This window comes from Chionomys nivalis, chromosome 5 (genome assembly GCF_950005125.1).
Source record: "Chionomys nivalis chromosome 5, mChiNiv1.1, whole genome shotgun sequence".
NCBI classification, from domain to species: domain Eukaryota; kingdom Metazoa; phylum Chordata; class Mammalia; order Rodentia; family Cricetidae; genus Chionomys; species Chionomys nivalis.
In genome coordinates this window covers 10,861,629-10,883,939 of record NC_080090.1, presented here as the reverse complement: position 1 = coordinate 10,883,939, position 22,311 = coordinate 10,861,629, and the positions used below count along the sequence as shown (strand labels likewise).

General features: G+C 40.7%; 1 protein-coding gene across 1 annotated transcript in view; it reads left to right on the top strand.

Moving 5' to 3' along the window:
• The window catches only part of Dtl (denticleless E3 ubiquitin protein ligase homolog), a 34,098-nt gene extending 12,360 nt beyond the window's left edge, over positions 1 to 21,738 (top strand). The window contains exons 9-15 of the mRNA XM_057770098.1: positions 1,466 to 1,566; positions 1,805 to 1,909; positions 5,934 to 6,046; positions 12,351 to 12,440; positions 15,484 to 15,619; positions 18,649 to 19,487; positions 20,811 to 21,738. Of these exons, the coding sequence (XP_057626081.1) occupies positions 1,466 to 1,566; positions 1,805 to 1,909; positions 5,934 to 6,046; positions 12,351 to 12,440; positions 15,484 to 15,619; positions 18,649 to 19,487; positions 20,811 to 20,909 (1,483 nt within the window). The 3' untranslated portion in view covers positions 20,910 to 21,738. The remainder of the gene's footprint in view (positions 1 to 1,465; positions 1,567 to 1,804; positions 1,910 to 5,933; positions 6,047 to 12,350; positions 12,441 to 15,483; positions 15,620 to 18,648; positions 19,488 to 20,810) is intronic.
• The last annotated feature ends 573 nt before the right edge of the window (positions 21,739 to 22,311 follow it).

The window sequence follows — 22,311 nt, the reverse complement described above, 5'->3', positions numbered from 1 at the left end:
GTACCTAGTCTCATTAAACTGATTATATATGTGCCTTTTTTTCAACAGTGTGGGTGCTGTAGTTGGGAACAAGTTTACAGGTCACAGTAGAAAATAAACGGCCAGAACTCCTCAAATAATTGTGATAATTCGTGGGCTATGCTTAACACATAGGGACAATGTTTGCTGCTGGGTACGGGGGTGGTGAAAGCTTGCTTGTCTTTTAATGGTACACTTAAGACCTATCTCTATATACTTATCTATGATTGATCTAAATTTTGATGGCCAAGTAAGTCTGTAGTGCTTATTCATTTCTCTTTCTACCAAGTCCTGTAGAAAACAGGTTATTTATGTGCAGGAACTCTTTAAAGTGTACCTCTTTGCCAATTATATTTCCAAATGCATTATTATATTCAAGGTTTGTTTTATTTGGTTTTGGTTTTTTTTCTAGACAGGGTTTCTCTGTAGCCTTGACTGACTGTCCTGGCACTCGTCTTGTAGACCAGGCTGACTTTGAACTCACAGAGATCTGCCTGCTTTGCCTCCTGAGTGCTGGGGTTAAAGGTGTGCACCGCCACCTGGTTCTTTCAAGATTTTGATTTAAAATGTCTTACTAATTAATACTTCTATTATTTCCTATGGGCATTAAAATCCTTACATGAACCAAGTTCTTAAGCAAGAATGGGGAGTTACCTAAAGTTACCTCTGTGTCTGTGAATTAATATGAAAGTTTGCTGTTTATTTCTAAAGATGCTGCCATTTTATGACAAGTGTATAATTTCTGATTACCCACAAAATAGGAATAAGGATGAAGACAGTTACCCCAGTGGGTGAAATGAAAAGCATTTCCCCTTTCACAGGAAAAAGTGTTTAGTTAAGGAGTTATGTGCAGAAAGAGGGCATAGGAATATGCACCCTACATTTCAGGGGATATGTGCAGAGTGTTAAAGACTTAGGAAGTTTTTTTTCTAGAAGAACAATGAAACAGCCACAATCGGCATCTAACTCCATTTTCCTTTTCCCGCTACCCTGGAGTAAGTGCCAGTGACTCATCACTGGGTCAGATCACATCTGTTTCCGTTTTGTACAAGCTGTAAGCTTGACGTTGCAAACAATAGCATGAGACAGTTAAGTTGAATTACCAGTGAGATGTCCTCAGTGCAGCTGGGCAGTGTGCCCAAGAAGACAGATTAAAAGTCATTTCACACTCATGTAAATAAAATTATTGGAATAGGTTTATGCCGGTGGTTCTTAACCTGTGGGTTGTGAGTCCTTTGGGGATCAAATGACCTTTCACGGGGTCATCTAAGACCATCTGCATGTCAGATATTTACACATGATTCATACCATTAGCAAGATTACAGTCATGAAGTAGCAACGAAATCGTTTTATGATTGGGGGCATCACATGAGGAACTGTTGCAGCATTAGGAAGATTGAGAATCACTGGTCTAGATAATCTATAAGATACTTATCTTGGTTTTTAGGATAATCAAGGTATGGGATTTACGCAAGAATTACACTAATCGGCAAGAACCCCTAGCATCCAAGTCTTTCCTGTACCCAGGTACCAGCACTCGAAAACTAGGTGAGTCTTTACTTTGTAGGTTTTGGGGGGTAAAATGTGAATTTCAATTTTAAAAAAAAAAATTGTTTTAATACCAGGCTAATTTTCAGCAAAGACTTAAGAAACAAAATATATGGTTGTGAGATAAAATCTCAATATAGTTTTGATAGCTATATGCTTTAGAAATAATTATTCTATGGCATGAACTGTTTTTGTCCCCACAGTTTAGCCTAGTTGACTTCCTATTAACTTTTTCCAGGGTATTCAAGTTTGGTTTTAGATTCTACTGGCTCTACTTTATTTGCCAACTGCACAGATGACAACATCTATATGTTCAACATGACTGGCCTAAAGACTTCTCCAGGTAAGATATTAGTCATTCAGATTCTCTTATCGGAGAACTAATACTTGCTCTTTTGCTCATGATGTCAGTAATTGTTTTCAGTTTTTGTTTTTGTCATGTTTTCCCAAAATAAACATTAGCCACATAATGATGGACTCTGCCACCTTTAATTAGTTCCTGTGGTATTTTCATGAGTGTATGTTCCTGTGACCACTTCACAAGTAAACAGACTCCTACCATGTGTGGAGAGTAGTGAATCTCCTGAAGCCATGTCCTTTGGCCTATATTTAGGGTTATCATTAGTCTCTTTTTAAGGTTTACTTACTTATTTTTGAAGATTTAATTGTTTATTATGTATGCAATGTTCTGCCTGCATATATCCTTGCAGGTCAGATGAGGGCATCAGATGGGTGGTTGTGAGCCACCATGTGGCTGCTGGGACTTAAACTCAGGATCTCTGGAAGAGCAGTCAGTGCTTTTAACTGCTGAGCCATCTCTCCAGCCCCAGGTTTACTTATTTATATGTATGCATTTTTTGCTTGCATGTTTATATACCAGTACCTACCTAGTGTCTGTGGATGTTAGAAGAGGGTATCAGATCCCCTAGAACTAAAGTTATAGATGTTGTGAGCCACCAAATGGTTGCTGGGAATCAAACCTGGGTCCTCTCTAAGAAGCATTGCTGTAAACCACTGAACCATCTCTCCAGCCCCTAAGATTATCTTTATTTTCTGTTTAATAAACTTGGAGAATAAAGAAAACTGTTCTCAACTTTTTGTTCTGTTAAAATTAGAGGATTGAGTTTTATAGACTTCCTGATAGTTTTCACCCTCTCAATACTGGGTGAAGACTGTTATCTCCTGGGGTTTCTTCCCTAACCTACCTTTTTTAGTTTTTCTTTTCTCTCTCTCATGAATATAAAATTAGGGGGCAAGTGTGGTGGTGGTGGTGGTGAAGAGATGACTCAGCAGTTAAGATAAGAGCATTTGTTACTTTGTAGAAGACGCAGGTTCACTTCCCAGTACACACATGGCAGCTCACTTCTGTCCAGTTTCAAGAGATCAGAGATGCACTCTTTGGCTTCTATGTCAGATACCAGGCATGCACAAGGTACACAAACTTGCAGACAAAACACTCATACACATAAAATAAAAATAAGTAAATATTTTTTAAAGGAATATAAGAATCGAATCTGAGACTAGTAAATATTTTTCATAAGAAACTCATGTTTCTAAAGCATATCATAAGGGGTTGTAGATTGCATTATTTTAGGATAATAGTTACTTAAGCAATCTACAAATGTATTAATGCCATGGTTCTTCCTCAAGTTTAGTTTGGTTAAAAGTCTGAATTCCACATGACATTCCCAGAGCTACTTGGTTCCCAAATGGACTAATAAACAAAAATCTTGAAATACTGTGGAACTTGGGTCAATTTGGAATTTTAGAGAAATTTCCAAATATTTTTCCTAACCATCTTCCAGGATTATTCCCTCTGGAGCAGTGGACCTATAAAATCAGTGAGGGAATCTAGCTCTCTGGTAGAGTGCTAGCCTAATGTGCACAAGGTCCTGGGTTCAATTCCCGGTACCACACAGAAAGAAATGAAAGAAAAACTGCCATGGCCTAGAATGGCTACTCAGCTGGTAAAGTGCTTGCCGCACAGACATGAGGATCTGAGTTTGGATCTCTAGCACCCTTCTCTAATGTCTGCTGGGAAACAGAGGTAGGAGAGTCCTGGAGCTTTTTGACCTGCTAGTCTCATGGAATCGGTGGGCTCCGGGTTCAGTGAGAGGCTTGTCTAGGGTAGAGGTGGAGTAATGAGGAGAACCTCTGATGTCGTTGCCCTTGCCTCGGCACAGTGAATTACAGCACTCAAGGTAAAATCTAATCCTGCTTCATTACCGGGGATATACTACTCCTTTATGTATATTTTCCTATAGTGTAGCACAGGAAAGGATCTTGACTGTAGTTTGCTATTTCTGCCATGAAATACTTGCTAATAGTTTGATAACCTTTTTCTGCCCCTTTTTTTCATGGATAGAATTGTTTTTTTAGAATGCTAGCCACATGTGTTGGCACAGGCTTTTAGTTTAAGCACTTGGATAGTAGAGGTAGGCAGATTTCTGTGAATTTGAGGACATAAAGAGGCCCTTTCTCAAAAAAAGTGTGTGTCTCTGTGGTGTGTGTTTGAGGTGTTTGAGAGAGAGAGAGAGAGAGAGAGAGAGAATATGAGAATATATTAAATGTGTGTTTAAAAGCATCTGGTAATTCCTTCCCTTCTCAAGACTTTGGAAAGAACCAGAACTTCATGCTTGAGTGATTTTCTTTTTTTTTTTTATTTGTAGTATTGTAGTGTATTAAATAATAGTTATATCCCATGCCCAGTTCAGCATAGAAAAACTTAAGTTAATGCCAGGCATAATAGCACATGCTTTTAATCATAGCTTTGGGACACTGAGGCAAGGAGGAGCAGGAATTCTGTCTCTACCTCAAAACAACAAAAAAACCAAAGTGACCGAATTATAATTTAAGCTATTGTAAGATTTTGGGAGAATTTATGCCATATTTGAAATATTTCAATTTGTTTCATACCAGCTTTTCCTAGGCCAGCAGAGGGTAATAAAAACGTGGTTTGTGGGAAATTCAATTTATAATTTTCTGTTCATAATTTAGTATAGAAAATGACTAATTTCCGTTTTGGAACAGTATTCAGAATGAAGGAGCCTCTTTATTTAGGTCTTTATCATAGTGAGAGTTTCTTAGTTTTGTGTTGGTTTTTTTTGTGTGTTTTTTTGTTTTTGTTTTTTGTTTTTGTTTTTTTTCAGACAGGGTTCACAGTGTAACCCTTGCTGTCCTAGAACTCAATCTGTTGGCCAGGCTGGCCTCAACCTTAGAGATCTGCCTGCTGCTTCCTGAGTTCTGAGATTAAAGGCATGTGCCACCACTACCTAGCTATCATAGTGTGTTTAGGATATATCTAAATTGATTGGTGTTGAACTTTATTTTATAGTAAAAATCTCTGATGCAGAGAATTTTTGATAATAGGGTTTCTATTTTTAAGCGTGTATAGGTGTTATGTCTACATGCACACTACAGAGTTCTGCACAATTGTGAGCCTTGGTGTGTGTGCTGAGAATTGAACGCAGGTCCTCTGGAAGAGCAACCAATACTCTTAACTCTGAGCCATTTCTGCAAAACCATGTTTTTTTGTTTTTCTTTAAAAGGTAGAAGTAAACAGTTTTTCTATTTAGAAATAGAATGGATATCTGTGAGCACTCAACCAAAAGTCACTGAAGTTCCTACAGCTGCCTCGTTCCGTCTGTTAAGCATTCAAATGTTGTTTTTTTACTTCTGATATATCTGTAAATTTTCTGGTAACTGAGCTTTCCCCTTTAAATTTTCTGTAATGTTTTGATGCCAACAGTCTTAAGAGTACATTGTATAAGGTATGGTGACTTACTCTTTCTCTATGAGAAACCTAACCCAAATTGAGAAATTGAGTGACTTACAGATGAACATACATTGTGCCCCTCTGGGTCTTCCTGTCATTCAGCCTGTTAAAAAGAGTTGAGTTTTAAAAAAAAAATCTCCGCATCTCAGCCAGAATTCAAATAATTCTTTTCACTGACTTTTACCTTTTTGTGCAGCAAATATTTGGAGTTCTATACTGTTTAAAGTAAGATCTAGCATGATGTGAGATGTACCCTCAAGAAGTTTATAGTCAGTGGAGAAATAAGATCAGTGTTCTCAGTGGAGAAAATCCTCCTGTAGGATAAGGATATGGGCACAGTCTACATTTACTGTAGGGTTAGACATCGGTTTTCTTGCTCATGACATTGTCATCTGACGTTTGTTCCTATTGAATTCACTAGACTGGGTCTAGCACAACCTTCTCGTTTTGTGTTTAGTACTTAGCTCCCTATTATATGGTAGCAGGTTGAAGCAATGATAACACTTGTATGAGTTGTGTGTGGGTGTCATTTGCATTCACTGGAATACTGGAAATGATATAAACCAAGTGATTTGGTTTTCTCCTCTGGCAGTGGCTGTCTTCAATGGACACCAGAATTCTACCTTTTATGTAAAATCAAGTCTTAGTCCAGATGACCAGTTTTTAATCAGTGGTTCGAGTGATGAAGCTGCCTACATTTGGAAGGTAAGCTGTCAAATATCCACAAATAGAATGCTTTTGTCCAGTATGAGGTGTACTTAGTACAAGCACACAGTGCTGACTTTTTGCACCAACTGTTCGCAAGGTCATTTCTTGCTTTACGCTTCCTTTCCTGAATACCATTTATTTCAAAAATGGCATTCTGTGTCCTGCTGTAGCACGATTAATAAAAACTCAGAGACAGATATTGGGGTTCAACCTGAAGGCCAGAAAAGCAAAGCAGCCAGTTATTGGCTCTTACCTCGACCTCAGTGTGAAATGGCGATCCTGCCTCCAGGAAACCTCAGAATGAGACAGAGACTGAGAGCTGTCTCCTCCTGTCTTGTATTCCTCTCTAGTTCTGGGATTAAGGGTGTGCACCATTACCACCTGGTTTCTGTGGCAAGCTAGTGTGGCTACTGGAATTAAAGGTGTGTGTTATTGCTGCCTGGTCTGTAAGGCTGACCAGTGTGGCTGTTTTACTTTTCTGATCTTCGGGTAAGCTTTATTTATTAAAATACAAATGAAAGATCACTAAATCCTGCTTCACAGGAACCATTACGTACAACTGCCCATTCTGCTCTATCTTATCAGACTTTCTTAAGTGTCACATCTCATACTCGGACTTCCATAGAGCTGCCTACAGAACAGTTGCTCAAAACTTTTGGTATAATAACTGTACTCCTTTTTCTTAAAGCAATATCTGGCCCTTGGGCCATTAAGCATGTTCAATGTTTGTTGACTGAGGTTTCTGTCCCACCCGGTCCTGCAGTCATTCAGTCCCAAAGAAACAACACAGAGGCCTACATTAATCATAAACTGGTTGACCTAGTAGCTCAGGCTTCTTATTAACTCTTATAACTTACATCAGCCCATAATTCTTGTCTGTGTTAGCCACATGGCTTGGTGCCTTTTTCTGAGAGGCAGTCACATCTTGCTTGCTGTGTCTGGCTTCCTCTCTGGGCGATGACTGTAGACTGAGTCTTTACTCTCCCCAGAATTCTCATTGTCCCGCCTATACTTACTGCCTAGCTACTGGCCAATCAGTGTTTGTTTAAAATACAAGTGACAGGATACAGACCATTGTCCCACAGCAGATGTTTAGCAGATATTTTAAGACAATTCATTTTCTTTTTTTTTTTTTAATTTATTATGTATACAACATTCTGCCTCTGTGTATGCCCACATGCCAGAAGAGGGCACCAGATCTCATTACAGATGGCTGTGAGCCACCATGTGGTTGCTGGGAATTGAACTCATGACATCTGGAAGAGCAGACAGTGCTCTTAACCACTGAGCCATATTTATAGAGTGTCCATTACTGTTTAAGTGTGTACATCTTAAAAACCACATTTTATGTGTTCATATTCTAAAACAATCTTCCATAAACCAAGAAACTTAGATGATGTTAATAGAAAAGTCCTGGGGAAACTGCAAACGAATGACTCTTAGACCTGGAGCTGGAAAGTGGCTGCTCCCCACTGACAGCTTTTAGTGACATTTTCTCAGTGGTCCCAAGGTGAGACGCCATTCTAGCCGAGACACGTGTGCTGGGCTCCTCTCTCATATGCATATTTCTTATTGGAGTTTTAAATGAGAATTTTCTTATGAGTATATACTTGAGATGTATATATGAGTACATATCTTACAAAAATAGTTTTTACCTGTTTTCTTTACTCTTTTTAAATGTCTCTGTGTGGTACTAGTTACAATTGCTTCTCTCTTATTTGTATTTAAAATTTTGAGTTTCAAAGTTTTAATTCTTTGTGCTTTCTGTTTTTTCCTCACTGTCTTACTACTTTTATTTCTCTAACTCCCTACTTGGTTACAGAATTTTACTCATTCCACAAGCCTGTCATTTGGGCTTTCTTTCTTGCAAGAAAACAACTGAAATTTTAGATGTATCAGATAACATAATAAAATGGCTAGTTCCATAAAGTACACATGATTATGTATGTAACTAAATATACATATTTAAATCTTGCCAGTTCTTAAAATTTCTCTAGCACAGGGTCCTTTTAAAATGGGAATCGAGGGGCTGCACACTAACTAGGTACTTGATTGAGTTTTCAGCCTATTCTAGAGATCCCATCTGTGGCCACCACATATGGTTGACCCTAACTGAATTCCCAGGCTTGGTTCCGTGTCACCACTGAGTGACGTGGTTCAGACAGGATGTCCTCCTGCCTGTCCGCACATAGCTCAGTGTGCAGGCTCTGATATTTGAGATCTTGGCAAGCTTACTGCTCTTAAAATTGAATTTGCCCAGTGAGATGTCGTTTCTCTTTTCCCTTATTAAAGGAGGAGGAGTTTAAACAGGAGTCCATGCAGGCTGAGTGTCCAGACCACTGAGGTGTCTTGTGACTCTGCTTCGTGTCTAATGGGTTAGCTTGGGCTTTGGTATTGCATCTGTTCTGTGCTGAAGCTTTCCCATAAGGAAAGAATAAGGAAAGAGTTTGTATCTTCCAGCCAAAGAGAATGGCCTTTGTAGATGCCTCACGCCACATTATCATCTGTGGACTGTGATACTGAGGTCCAAAATTCTAAAACACATACACACAAACAAACATTGAGCATTCTGCTTTTTAGTTTCTTCCTGCCCCTTGTCCCAACCTGTACCTCCACCCCCCTTCCCCTATCTGTGCGTGGTCCATCCACTGAATAGTACTGAAGTGGTTATAAATAAACTGATTTGGCACAGCCATTCTGCCGCTGACCGGTGGAACACTGAGCCTGACACTTTAGGAAGTGTAAATGATCTCATGGCAAAAATAAAGATTAGATTTGGTTTCCAATTGGGCAGAGTAAGGAGATTTTGTGAGGGAAAGTGCTGATGGACTTTTTGTATGCCTAAGTACTCAAAGTGCTCTATGAGTTCTTAAGGTTAGAGCCATTTGCTTCAAGAGGTGTCTCATAATTTTAACTTTGGGGTTCCTATGTCTTAAGCATTCTATAAAAGGTAGAATATGTAAAAGAGGACAGTTTTCTATATTGACCACCCCAAAATGTTTAGGTTATTTTTTTTTAAATAAGTTTCCTTACTACTCAAAATGGAAGCTTTTTAAAAATTAAATGAAATAATTATAGTAATGGTTTTTAAAGTAAATTGAAGTTTAAAAGTTACTAGAATTAAAGTGAATTCAAAGCCATCTGAATTTCTCAAAGGGAAAAATTCATCTTACTTAAAGTAGTCAAAGAGCAAGTATTGTACCTAAGATAGTCCTGAGCTATCGAAGCTCTTGTCATCAAAGTTCACAAAGTTTACCACTTCTGTCCCTTCTTTTTATTAAAAGAGAATTTAGAGGTCGGGTATAATTGTGTGCACCTGTAATTGCAGCACCCAGGAATTAGACACAGGAGAATTTTGAGTTTGAGGGGAGCTTGGGCAGGGTAAGACTATTTACAAGAAAATACAAAGACGGATTTAAGAGTTGAAAGTATAGAATAGTGTTAGAATGCTTGCCTAGCATGAATGTGACCCTGTGTTTGGTTCCCTAGCATCACCAAATAATATTAAAGTGTACAATTCAGTATACACACTGTTGGGCAACCTTTTGCACTAATTCCTGAATGTCATACAGGAAGAAACCACATTATCCTTTAAGTCTGTCTTCATAGTCACTCCTTAACAATTGCCACATTGTATATTCTTTATCTCTCCTCTCTGGATTTTTGTGTATTTGGAACATTTTATATAAACTGTATCACATAATATATGGCATTTTGTGTTTGACCTTAATTTAGCATATTTTTCAGGTTCAGACATATTGCACAATACTTCATTTCTTCCAAGTGCTGAAGAATATTCTACTTTATAGGCAAGCCATATTTTATCTGCTTACCAGTTGGTGGTCATTTTAGATGTTCAGAGTTTTTTACTGTTATTTAAACTCTGCTGTCACCATTTGTATGTTTTTACTTGCATGTATTTTCTATTCTTTGAGGAGGTATATGCCAAAGAATAGAGTTAGTAAACCATATGATACTTAAAGTACATGGCTGATTTTTTTTTTTAGGCCCTTCCACCTATTTTTTTTATATGTAAAGTACCTGGTTTATGTATTCAGTGAATAAATGCCAACTTTATTACTATTAATGTTGCTTCTTTTTTTTTTTTTTTTGGTTTTTCGAGACAGGGTTTCTCTATGGTTTTGGAGCCTGTCCTGGAACTAGCTCTTGTAGACCAGGCTGGTCTCAAACTCACAGAGATCCGCCTGCCTCTGCCTCCCAAGTGCTGGGATTAAAGGCGTGCGCCACCACTGCCCGGCAAATATTTTATTTATTATGTATACAGTATTCTGTTTGTATGTATGTCTGCAGGCCAGAAGAGGGTGTCAGATCCCATTATAGATGGTTGTGAGCCACCATGTGGTTGCTGGGAATTGAACTCATGATCCTTGGAAGAGCAGACAGTGCTCTTAACCTCTGAGCCATCTCTCCAGCCCCGATGTTGCTTCTTTAGTAAGTTTTTACAAGGGTTCTTTTTCTTTGAGGCCCTGTAGACAGAACTAGGTACATGCTGTTGGCAGGCACTTGGTTTTTCTTAACTTTAATATTTTGTATATACAGTTAGGTTCTCCTCAATGCTGTGATGGAGAAGCTAAGGAATGGGTGGGGTCATAGGATGGCAGGAAGAAGTAATGTTCACCAGAGATGTCCACAGACGTGAGGATTTCCTCCCCCTTTAATCTGTTTGAATCTTGAGTAAAGAGAAACTTAATGGACTAGGGTCTTCACAAACAGAAAGGAAGGAAAAATTCTGACTGCTGGGATAGTAAGAAACTATCTTTTATAGTCCTTTCTAAAGAATATTTTTGGCCGGGCGGTGGTGGCGCACGCCTTTAATCCCAGCACTAGGGAGGCAGAGGCAGGCGGATCTCTGGGAGTTCGAGGCCAGCCTGGTCTACAAGAGCTAGTTCCGGGACAGGCACCAAAAAGCTACAGAGAAACCCTGTCTCGAAAAACCAAAAAAAAAAAAAAAAAACAAAAAGAAAAGAAAAGAATATTTTTCTTTGAGTGAATGAATTATAGTCTATGGTATTGTAGAACTCGGCAATAATATCCATGCAGGTTGAGGGAAAGCTGCCTTATCTGTTAATACATTAAACTAACTTAACGAGGCAGACTGAACTCTGTCCTTTGTTTTTGCCATTTTATTTATTTATTTATCTATTTAAAGATTTATTTATTATGTGTACAGTATTCTCAGTATCTGTCTGCATGCAGGCCAGAAGAGGGCACCAGATCTCATTACAGATGGTTGTGAGCCACCATGTGGTTGCTGGGAATTGAACTCAGGACATTTGGAAGAGCAAGCAGTGCTCTTAACCGCTGAGCCACCTATCCAGCCCTGTTTTTGCCATTTTAATCATTGCACATTTGCCAGGTAGCAAAGATAAGGAGTAGTAATGATTGAGTTAGATAACCCCATGAATCAGTATCAAGTCTCTTAGCTGTAATTTGAGAAACCTGTTAAGCTGACTTAGTCACTGTCACAAATATTCTTTCTAAAGTTGCCTCCACTTCATGCAAATGATCTATGATTCAGAGCCTTGGGAAAATAGAGAATGCCTTCTCCAAGGTCCTTGTTCTCCAAATACATGTACTAATAATAGCAATGTGAGCTTGTCCTCTATGTCCTGTGTGCTTTGAAAGGTATTGATAGCTCTGGAATGAGTTGGCTGTACAGTGCTATCAAGTGCCTATCGCTGGAAGCATCCAGTGATAGGATTCTCGGTGATGTGTACAGTCTGACCTCTCAATACATTAAAGACATTATTAAATTGTCCTTCAAACAAATTGACTGTAAAGTTTGATTTAAAAATGAAAAATTATGTCTTACATTTTCAAATTGAAGGTTGTCACATTCAAAATGAAGGATGATATTTTGGATTTTGTCATAGTAAGCATGTCTTGCCTTGGACAAACTGGCCTCTTATTCTAAAAGAGCTGTTTGCCTGTTTCAGGTACCTTTAGGACTCAGTTGATTTAATATTCCTCGAAGTGGCTGACTATAGAAGATCTAAACATGTCTATGTGGTGTATAAACAGGACTGGGTTGAAGAGCAATACCTGGAACTGAATCTTGGCCCAGAAAGCCCAGTGGCTGAGGGACAGTGCCAGAATTGCATTTTAGTTGAAATAAGAGCTGTCCTGTGTTTGGACCCATAGTTTTGATTGAGTTTGACTGTTGAACTCAGCAGCTCCCCCGTTATTGACAACCCTAAAGTCCTGAGACATAGTTAAAGAGGTCCTGACTGCTGTGGGGACTAACACTGTTGTGCTGACATGTTCTTTCTGGTTTGGTCAGGTTTCCATGCCCTGGCATCCTCCTACTGTACTCCTGGGTCATTCTCAAGAGGTCACGTCTGTGTGCTGGTGTCCATCGGACTTCACCAAGGTTTGTGGATGCTAGATTTGTATATTTTCCCTAGGTTTATGTTGTAATAAGAGCGGCAGGGCTGCGTCCCCGGCACCCAGCCGCCCGCATGGCTAGCTTATGCCCCGAAATAATTACACGGAAACTGTATTCTTTTAATCACTGCCTGGCTCATTAGTTCCAGCCTCTTATTGGCTAGCTCTTACATATTGATCTAACCCATTTCTAATATTCTGTGTAGTACCATGAGCTGGCTTACCAGGAAAGATCTTAACCTGCGTCTGTCTGGAGTGGGAGAATCATGGCGACTCCTCACTCGGCTTCTTTCTCCCAGCATCCTGTCTGTTTACTCCACCCACCTAAGGGCTGGCCTATAAATGGGCCTAGGCAGTTTCTTTATTATTTAACCAATGACCTTCCTCCATCAGGTTTATTTGAAAATGATACAGACTTTTATGTGTAGTCATTTAAAAAAATCCAGGACATGTATCTCTTTCTCAACACACACTCACACACACTTTTCCCCTGCTTTTTTCACCAGTGCGAGGAATTATTATATACTAAAGAAGTAAAGTTGGACTTATAGTTCACCAAGTCATTCTTTTTCTTATATATAGAATGAAATTTTGAACTGAAGATTCATTTTAAAATCTGAAATGAAGGTCTAGGGAGGTGGCTCAGCTTAGAGAACCTGAGTTTGGTTCTTAGCATCCACATGACCATCAGGTGACTACTAGTAGTCCAGCGCCAGGGGAAACCAATGCATCTGTCCTCCATGTGTGCCGTGCCTGTTCTCACAAGCGCAGATACACACACACACACAGCTTAAACTATAATAACACCAGAAATAGAAGCCATGTCTGTATATGGAAAGTTTTGTTGCTTGTCTTGTTCTTGACTTTAGGTGTTTTCTAGTCTTCCAGAGACTTTATGTCTGGTGCATTGGCATACTGTTGGCATTTCCAGAACTCCTGGGTTGCTCATAGGATTTGCTTATTTGTATCCTTACTGCATTTCTTTGGTTTGCTTCGGGAAAGCTCTTTTTTATAAGCATACACAAGAACAGATTCCACTGTGTAGTGGGGAGCTGTGGGCTGTGTTCCTGCCGCCCCAGCTCCTGGTTGCCTGGCTAGCTTATGCCCCGAAATAACAACACACAAACTGTATTCTTTTAAACACTGCTTGGCCCATTATATCTAGCCTCTTCTCGGCTAACTCTCGCACCTGGACTAGCCCATTTCTAATAATCTGCGTAGCACCCCAAGGTGCGCTTACCAGGAAGATTCTAGCCTACGTCCATCCTGGGTCGGAGCTTCATCGCATCTGCCCCAGAGAGGAGAGCTATCGAGTCTGAGCTCACTTCCTCTTCCTCCCAGCATTCTGTTCTGTTTACTCCATCCACCTATGTTCTAACCTATGAGGGCCAAGCAGTTTCTTTATTTTTTAACCAGTGACCTTCCTCCATCATCACTGTGATACTTTCATGTACTTAGAGCCTTGTTCTTGCTCATACAGACCTTTCTTAAACTCATTGCTTTAGGTGTCAATTAATATTCCGACATTCTCTTCAAAATCCCATGTAATTTCTAATGGAATGCCTGCTTTTTACATGGGTTATCAGATAAACCATTGTATTTTGTTCGTTTATGTTTGGGGTGTTTTTTTTTTTTTTTCAGTTTTATGGATTTTTGTTCGGAGAGAACATCTTGCTGCTATATAGCTCAGAGCTTTGAACTCTGTCTTTGAACGCTGTCTTCCTGCCCTGCCCTAGTCTCCCAGGTGCTAGGCTATAGGTGTGCATCATTGTGCCCAGCTTTTAAGGGTTTCTAAATAGGATAAAGGATGTAAAGGAAGCTGGGCTGTGATGGCGCACACATTTAATCCCAACACTTAGGGGTTCAAGCCAGCCTGGTCTACAAAGTGAGTTCCAGGACAGCAAGGACTGTTAGACAGAAAAACCCTGTCTCAAAAAACAAAGACGATGTGAAGGCCCATATATATTAAAGATGCCTATAAATATAATTATTGTCGCTATAGCACTCGTGGCATTCCATTATTTTTCGTTGAGAAGTGAAATGTGTGTGTGTCGTCTTTTGGCCTCCCAGTAAGGGAAGGAAAATGTTGCCTGTCTCTTGGGGGCCACGACTTAAAAGAACATGTGTTCTTTTTTCCTCTGTGTTAGTGACTGAAATAGAGAAATGATATAAACAAAGCTGGGGAACAGCTCTGGCAGCAGCGGCCATTTGCCTCTAGCTCTTCAAGCTGGACTTTCTCTGCCATAAAAGGCTCGGGACCAAGATCAGGAATAGTTGGATATTTTTAAAGGGGCAAAGGTTATTTTTAACTTCTTTCAGCCTAGTGAACTTTTGTTTTCCTGCATTGCTCCTTTACCTATCTGAAAAAGCATCTCAGAGGTTTGGGTTTATTGTACTCTTCTTGTGGCCTGCTGGAGTCACAGGCTAAGTCTGATCTGGGAAATGTCCTCATTGCTTTAGCAATAAGATAAGCATGCAGAATTTAGAAGAAAATTGTAGAGATTAAATAGTGATGATGTGTACTAATTGATCATTTCACAGAAAGAATAAAAGGAAATCTTAATTACATATGGTTATATAAAGAATATTAAAGACGTGAATTGCCTGGCTTCTTGAGAGACCAAAAGGAAAATGAGTCTACTGACAGTGTACTTGAGAGCCCTTTGCTGTTCCTGTAGAGGACACAGGCTCAGCACCCAGCACCCAGCATCTTCATTTCCATAGTATAGGATGCTCTTTTCTGGGCTCTGCTGACACATGTGTACAGGCAGAGCACACATAAAAAGACAAATCTTTTTAAAAATGAATTACTGCTAATAAGTTTCTCAGTGGAAAATACATTTTAAAAAGAAACTGAAATTTGCATCGTTGTGAAGCTGGTGTGATTCTCTGAAACAAGGGCTGTCGTTGTCTGTGCTGTGTCGCAGCAGACAAAATAAGTGGTTGTTTATGATCCCTTCCTTAGGGCACAACTGCTTAGATTTTGTTCTTGATCTTTGAAACTTCATCATTCTTCTGTTGGATCTTAGATTGCTACCTGTTCTGATGATAATACACTGAAAATCTGGCGCTTGAATAGAGGTTCAGAAGAGAAACCCGGAGGCGATAAACATTCCATGGTGGGCTGGACCTCTCAGAAGAAAAGAGAGACGAAAGCTGGCCTAGGTAAGGATGGCATGCCTTTTCCAAGGTTTCTTGGTTTTCTTAGTTGAGTCATACTGAGTGCTATGGGAGGCTAGATTTGCCCTTGGTTTGTGGTATTTTTTTTTTTTTTAAGATTTATTTATTATGTATACAGTGTTCTGTCTGTCTGTATGCTTGCTGGCCAGAAGAGGGCACCAGATCTCACTACAGATGGCTGTGAGCCACCGTGTGGTTGCTGGGAATTGAACTCAGGACCTCTGGAAGAGCAGTCAGTGTTCTTAACCTCTGAGCCATTTCTCCAGCCCTGGTTTGTGGTAATTTTAAAGGAAAGCACCACCCTGGCATTTCTTAGAACTGCCCTGCTTTGTTCATCATCTGTGGAAGGTCTCGTGTATAGTAACAACGGGTTTAGTCAGCAGATAGTCATGGGCTGTGCACTCTTCTTAGTTTTGTTTAGCAATGAGGTACAAACATCTTACTCATGGGTGGCGATAAGTAAGCTGAAGTAAAATACATCAAGTAAAGGAGAGAAGAATGGAAATGTGCTGTCAAGTGTCTCTGTGATCGAGTGACCTCACTTAGGGAGTGAAGTCCCTGATGAGGCTAAGGCGCCGCAGCAGGAGTGCACCTGGCCTGTTCTCGGCCTCTAGAAGGGTAATGCTGGCACAGAAGCAGTGAGGGTCAGCGGGAAAGTTCCTGCCTGATGCTGAAGTCATCAAACTTGCACATGCCTTACTCCCAACACTCAGGAAAAGTGTGGGTTTGCCGCTAGTGTGACCTTGTCTCAAGAACAAAAGGCAAAGCATAGAAGAATCTATTTAACAATATTTATAAGAACCCACAGAATATGCCAAAGGATAACATGTACAGTTTAAGGGGGAATTTTTAAGGATGGTTTTGGGGACTTTTACTTCAGGCTACACAGGATGGAATTGTCCTAATCTAGATAGGAATTGCTACAGATTTAGGAAGGAGGCTAGAGTTTGATTTTAATGTGCCATGACATTGTTTTACATCCAAAGGGTGTCAAAGAGACAGTTTTAATTCTGAAATTTAGGATGGGGATGGTAAATTTGGGGTAACTTGTGATAACAGCTGTAGCTAGAAAAGCAAATAGAGCAAGGAAGGACCTGAGCTATTAGACACCAGCGTTTCTTTAGAGGAGGTGGTGCTATTGGACAGACACTGCCCAAGCAGGAGACCCAGCAGAGTGTTATGCTAGAAACAGGGTGAACTAAGGAAATGATGGGCATGGCTTTGACCAGATGATTCCAACATTAAAAAAAAAAAAAAAAAGACCTATGAGCTTACCTTTGCTTTCGCAGTTTGGAGGTTATGGAACAAACAACCTTGCTGGAGTGATGATGGCCTATGATGGCCTACCTGGTCTATCAGGACAGTGGGGAAAGATCTCGAGACACTGATTGCCACCCTTTAATTGAGGGGTTTATTACAAAGGAAAGTAGAGCAGCTCAGGAGAAGATGGTGTTTGATTGGGTGGAATCAAATGAGAGCTGCTGGCGGTTTCACCATGTAAAGTGCTCAAATGTCTCTCTCCGTCCAGTCGTTGAGCAGTGTAGACATGGATTGCTCTGCTGTGCTGTCTCCTTTAGGACGCCACATAGCAAGTGCAGTTCAGTTGAACCAGCCTTCGGTCCTTGGGTGATGGTGACATTACTCCAAAGAGTATTGCTGAGTAACAACCTGATCTAGGTGCCAATGTCTGGTATGCTTTGCCATTTGGCCCTTAAGCCTGCTTCCAGAATAGACTGGCCACACTACCATTTTTGAGAATGCTATCTTTTTTAATGCTATCTGCAAAGGCATAAACTTCTTCCCTCTGACCTACTTTGTCTAGCCAGCACCAGCTCTATTGCTTACTGTTGTGTAACTGTACTCTAATTGGAGATCTCACAGCACTGTTGAGGTTCTCAGTCTTGGGTAGACATCAGAACCACTTGTGGAGCTTTTGAAAAATGTATACATTGTCAGTCATGGATTTTGTGAGTTTTGTGTAGAGGTCAAGTGTTAGTGTTTTCGTAAAGCTCTGGGTAAGTCTGTTATGCAGCCAAGATTGAGACACTGGTCTAGGCATTGAGTGACAGGATGATTATCCTAATTGCCAAGATAACTTTCACTTGTTCAAGCTCAGGTGTTTGTTGTCGTTTGGTTAGACAGCAGGATAGTTACTGTCGGTTTCCTAGTGCTTCTATCACTACCTTATTGTTGACAGCCATGAAGTTTCATATTGTTTAATAATTCCTTACTAAGCACTAAATCCTCACCCCCCTCCTCTGGGCTCACAATATAGTAACTACTGTAACCATTTCTCCTGGCCATACTAGTGAAGGACTCTGAGAACCCGTGTCTTCTGTGACAGGATAGCTGGGTTAGGAAGAGTCTGTGAATATGGGGCTACTGGATCCTTCAAACATGGGGATTTTTGCCTAACAAGAAAGAGGCCAAAAGTACACATGAACTGAGACAGGGGTGGAATAGTGCACAACCTGTTGAGAAAAGCAGTGCGTCCTCCCTATTGCAGAGCCTAAAGTAGTATGTGTAGGAATGACTCTGACTTCCTATTGGCTAACTTTTACATCTCAGTTTAAACCATTTCTATTAATCTGTGTATTGCCACGTGATAGTGGCTTACTGGGAAGGGTTCGGCATGTCTGTCTCTGGCAGCTCCATGGTGTTTCTCTCCGCCTTCCTTCTCCCAGCATTCAGTTTTGTCTTCCCCACCTACCTAAGTTCTGCCCTATCAACAGGCCAGGGCAGTTTCTTTATTCATTAACCAATGAAAGCAGCGCGTGGACAGAAGGACCTCCCACACCACTTGCAAACACTGAAACTGTTAGGAGTGGTCTGCTGGTGCTTTAATGATTTTATCTTTCCTGGGGTTTGCAAGTGTGTGTTTTACTTGAGGGTGTTTGGGAAGCAGTCAGTTGGAAAAGACGTGTGGTGGGGCTGGGAGGGTTTTTAGGGACATGATTTCCCTTGGTGGGCATCCAAGGACTGTGCATCATTTTCTTTCTGATCTTCATTTTCAGTAATGGTATCGAATAGCCAGAGTACTCCTGCCAAAGCCCCCAGAGCCAAGAGCAGTCCGTCCATTTCCTCTCCATCATCAGCAGCTTGTACTCCAAGCTGTACTGGAGACCTCCCTCTTCCTTCAAACACCCCCACATTCCCAGTCAAAACTACCCCTGCCAAGACCCGGTCTCCAGTTGGCAGAAGAGGCTCCACCTCTTCTGTGTCTCCCAAGCCCCTCTCATCTTTTAAGATGTCTCTTAGAAACTGGGTGACCCAAACACCTTCCTCGTCACCTCCCGTCACTCCACCTGCTTCTGAGACAAAGATCTCATCTCCAAGAAAAGCCCTCATTCCTGTGAGCCAGAAGTCATCCCAAGCAGATGCTTGCTGTGAATCTAGAAATAGAGTGAAGAGGCGTCTAGACTCGAGCTGTCTGGAGAGCGTGAAGCAGAAGTGTGTGAAGAGTTGCAGCTGTGTCACCGAGCTCGACGGCCAGGTGGAGAGCCTCCATCTGGATCTGTGCTGCTGCCTCTCCAGCAACCAGGACGCCCTCAGCAAGGACTCCACAGGTCCTGCCAAATCAAGCAAGATTGAAGGCACTGCTGCTGCAAGCATCTCGGAGCCTCCTTCGCCTGTCAGTCCTTATGCTTCAGAAGGCTGTGGAACACTGCCTCTTCCTCTGAGACCTTGTGGAGAAGGGTCTGAGATGGTGGGCAAGGAGAATAGCTCCCCAGAGAATAAGAACTGGTTGTTAGCCATGGCAGCCAAACGGAAGGCTGAGAATTTATCTCCACGAAGTCCATCATCCCAGACACCCAGTTCCAGGAGACAGAGTGGAAAGACATCACCAGGCCCGGTAAGCCTTCAGGGTGGGAGGATATATGTCCTATTTGAAGGGGGCCAAATGCAGTTCTCAAGATGAACTTTGTGCTGAATTATTTGGCAGCCCTTTTACTCCATTAAACCCTTCATCTACTCATACTCCTCGGTCTTTACTGCTTGATTCACTGAAGCCTTCTCACCATCCGGGGTGTCAGTTCAGAAATATCTCTCCTGGGATACAGCATGGCATCTCTTTTTTAAGTAAAGTTGTTTTTCTCGGGAAACTTGCCAATACCCATAAGTAGATTGTTTAGCTTGTAATGAATTTTATGATCAAAATGAAACTTAGGTATTTCAAAGCAATTAAATTACAGATTCCTTGATTTTTATGGCTTTTCCCCAAGTTTGTGATTGTCTTGCATACACCAAAATTCTGAATACTTGTGTCTGCTCTCTTCACATTCAGCAATTCAGTGTAATGTTACTGATCTTTTTAAGTCTCACTTCTCATTGACTGACATGACATTTAAATGGATGGTGTAGCAGAAATAAGTGAACCTTGCAAAGCATATGACTTAGAGTGGTGAAGAGGGAAGTGAGCATTGGATAAGCCATGGACAGCAACAGAGGGACAGAGTGCTGTGTATCAGTGTGCAGTTACAGGAGGGGTGTTGGGCTCCACTCTGACTAACAAAGGAAGATGATGGGAACACAGCCCATAATTAAGGGCAGAACTTAGGTTTCCTTGGGCCAGTACTAAGAAGGTGAGTGTCCTGCCCCATTTGATGTCCTTAGCCTAGCGTGTGCTTCTAGGAAAGGCTACTTACTATGCAACCTGAAACAGTATTTTGCTGCAGAAAATGGGAAGTCAAACAGTTTCCTTCCCTCAAAAGTAGGAGTGCTCTGCTCCTAGCCAAAAATTTGTCATCAGTGTCTCTCTCCCATGGTTTTCCCTGACCCTCATGACCAAGGGTGAGGTGAAAATTATTTTCACTAATAATATAAATCTCAAAGCTTTAAGAATGGTGTGCTAATCTTAATCTTTTTAAGTTTTGGGATTTGTTTTTACATTTTATTGACTTGCAGGTTGTCACTGTGTGGTCTAGAGTAGTTTTTAATTTGGGACTTTCCTGCCTTAGCCTCTCAGGTGCTGTGATTATGGGAGTGTTCTACCCTATACAACTAATGTTTCTTTATCAGAACAATGCTGATTTATTGGGAACCAATGGAGAAGCTATCTGGCTTATCAGTGGAGGGGGCTGGTTTGCTCAAGAGAATGGCAGCTATAACTGAGACACTTACTGAGATAATTTTGAACTTGAACTTGGGAAGTCTCTAACTCTCCATTTTCTTCTAGGTCACCATTACTCCCAGCTCCATGAGGAAGATCTGTACGTACTTTCGTAGAAAGTCTCAAGATGACTTCTGTAGTCCTGAACACTCTACTGAATTATAGATTCTAATCTGAAAGTTCACTAAACTTGGGTCTACAACGATGGCGGTGAAATCGACTTTATAATTCTGCTCTTTAAGAAAGTGGTCATATTTTCATTTTGGAAATTTTAGCAGACTTAGGTTACACCCACCGTCTAGTGTACACAGCTTCCTGGGTCAGCGCTGTTTCCGTTTCACGGGATGATTTGTCATCTGTAGCCTTTTCCGGCTGTCTGTGATAATGACATACAGCTTATGGAAGCAGAAAGCAAGGCTCGCCTCTAGTTATCCTGAAACTTCTGTTTAGTGGAGAGTGTCTGTTAGTCCAGCACAGGGCCCACCTGTGAAGGCCAATCTGGAGACATCCTCTGCACAAGATGCCTTAAGTGAGCATGATCCTATCTGAAATATATAATCTGTTCACTCTACTTTTGTTTGTGTGTTTTTCAAACTGTATAAAATGTGATATTCACATAAGTGCATTCATATTGCTTCCATGTTAATATACAGTATCTTGAGTTGAAGTCATGATTACTTTAAATACAGTGATAAATGTCAGCTAAGGGGAAAGTAGGAGAAAACAGAAAGCTGGATTGTTTCTGTGAAAGCTGTGGGGGTCCCGTGATTTTTATTTTGTTTTAAACCAGATTTCTGTCACAGACCAGCATTGCTCTTGGGGTGGGGGTAGGGAGTTGTAAAGCACTTCCTTGAGAGAGAGGCTTTGTAAAATCGGTCGTTATTCACTGAAACCAGGGCTGGCGGTTAGGGATGTAGAATAGAGTTCTCAGTTCTCTAAGGTTTGTGACTTTTTTAATGTTATCAGAATTTTAAGATAATTTCTTACTGGTATTTTTATAAAAGATGTTAGCTCTGAACTGAAAATCCAGAACCTGGAAAAATAAGTCTTGTTTTTGTTTTTGTTTTTGTTTTTGTTTTTTTCATTTTTACAGAAGGCTCTATCTAGCTCTCTAGCAAAATGTCATAGCACTTTATCTAAACAGTTGGTGCAGAAGTTGTGTTGGCTGACTCTAAATACTATGTGAGATGCTTTAGCCCTTTTCCCCTTAAAGGCTCCACGTTGGTCCTCATGAATGAGCATCATTATGTCCCCCTGTGAAGCCTCTTAGAAAGAAACTTTATGTTCGCGAAAGGTGTCCCCTGGTTAGGAAAGAGGACTGGTTAAACTTCTATTTTTGTGATTTTTAAATCTTTTATTAAAACTTTAATTTGCCGGGCGGTGTTGGCGCATGCCTTTAATCCCAACACTCGGGAGGCAGAGGCAGGCGGATCTCTGAGTTTGAGGCCAGCCTGGTGTACAAAGCTAGTTCCAGGACAGCCAGGGCTATTTACACAGAGAAACCCTGTCTTGAAAAAAAAAATTAAAGGAAGTCAGATTACAGTCAAAAGCATACATGTTGCAGCTT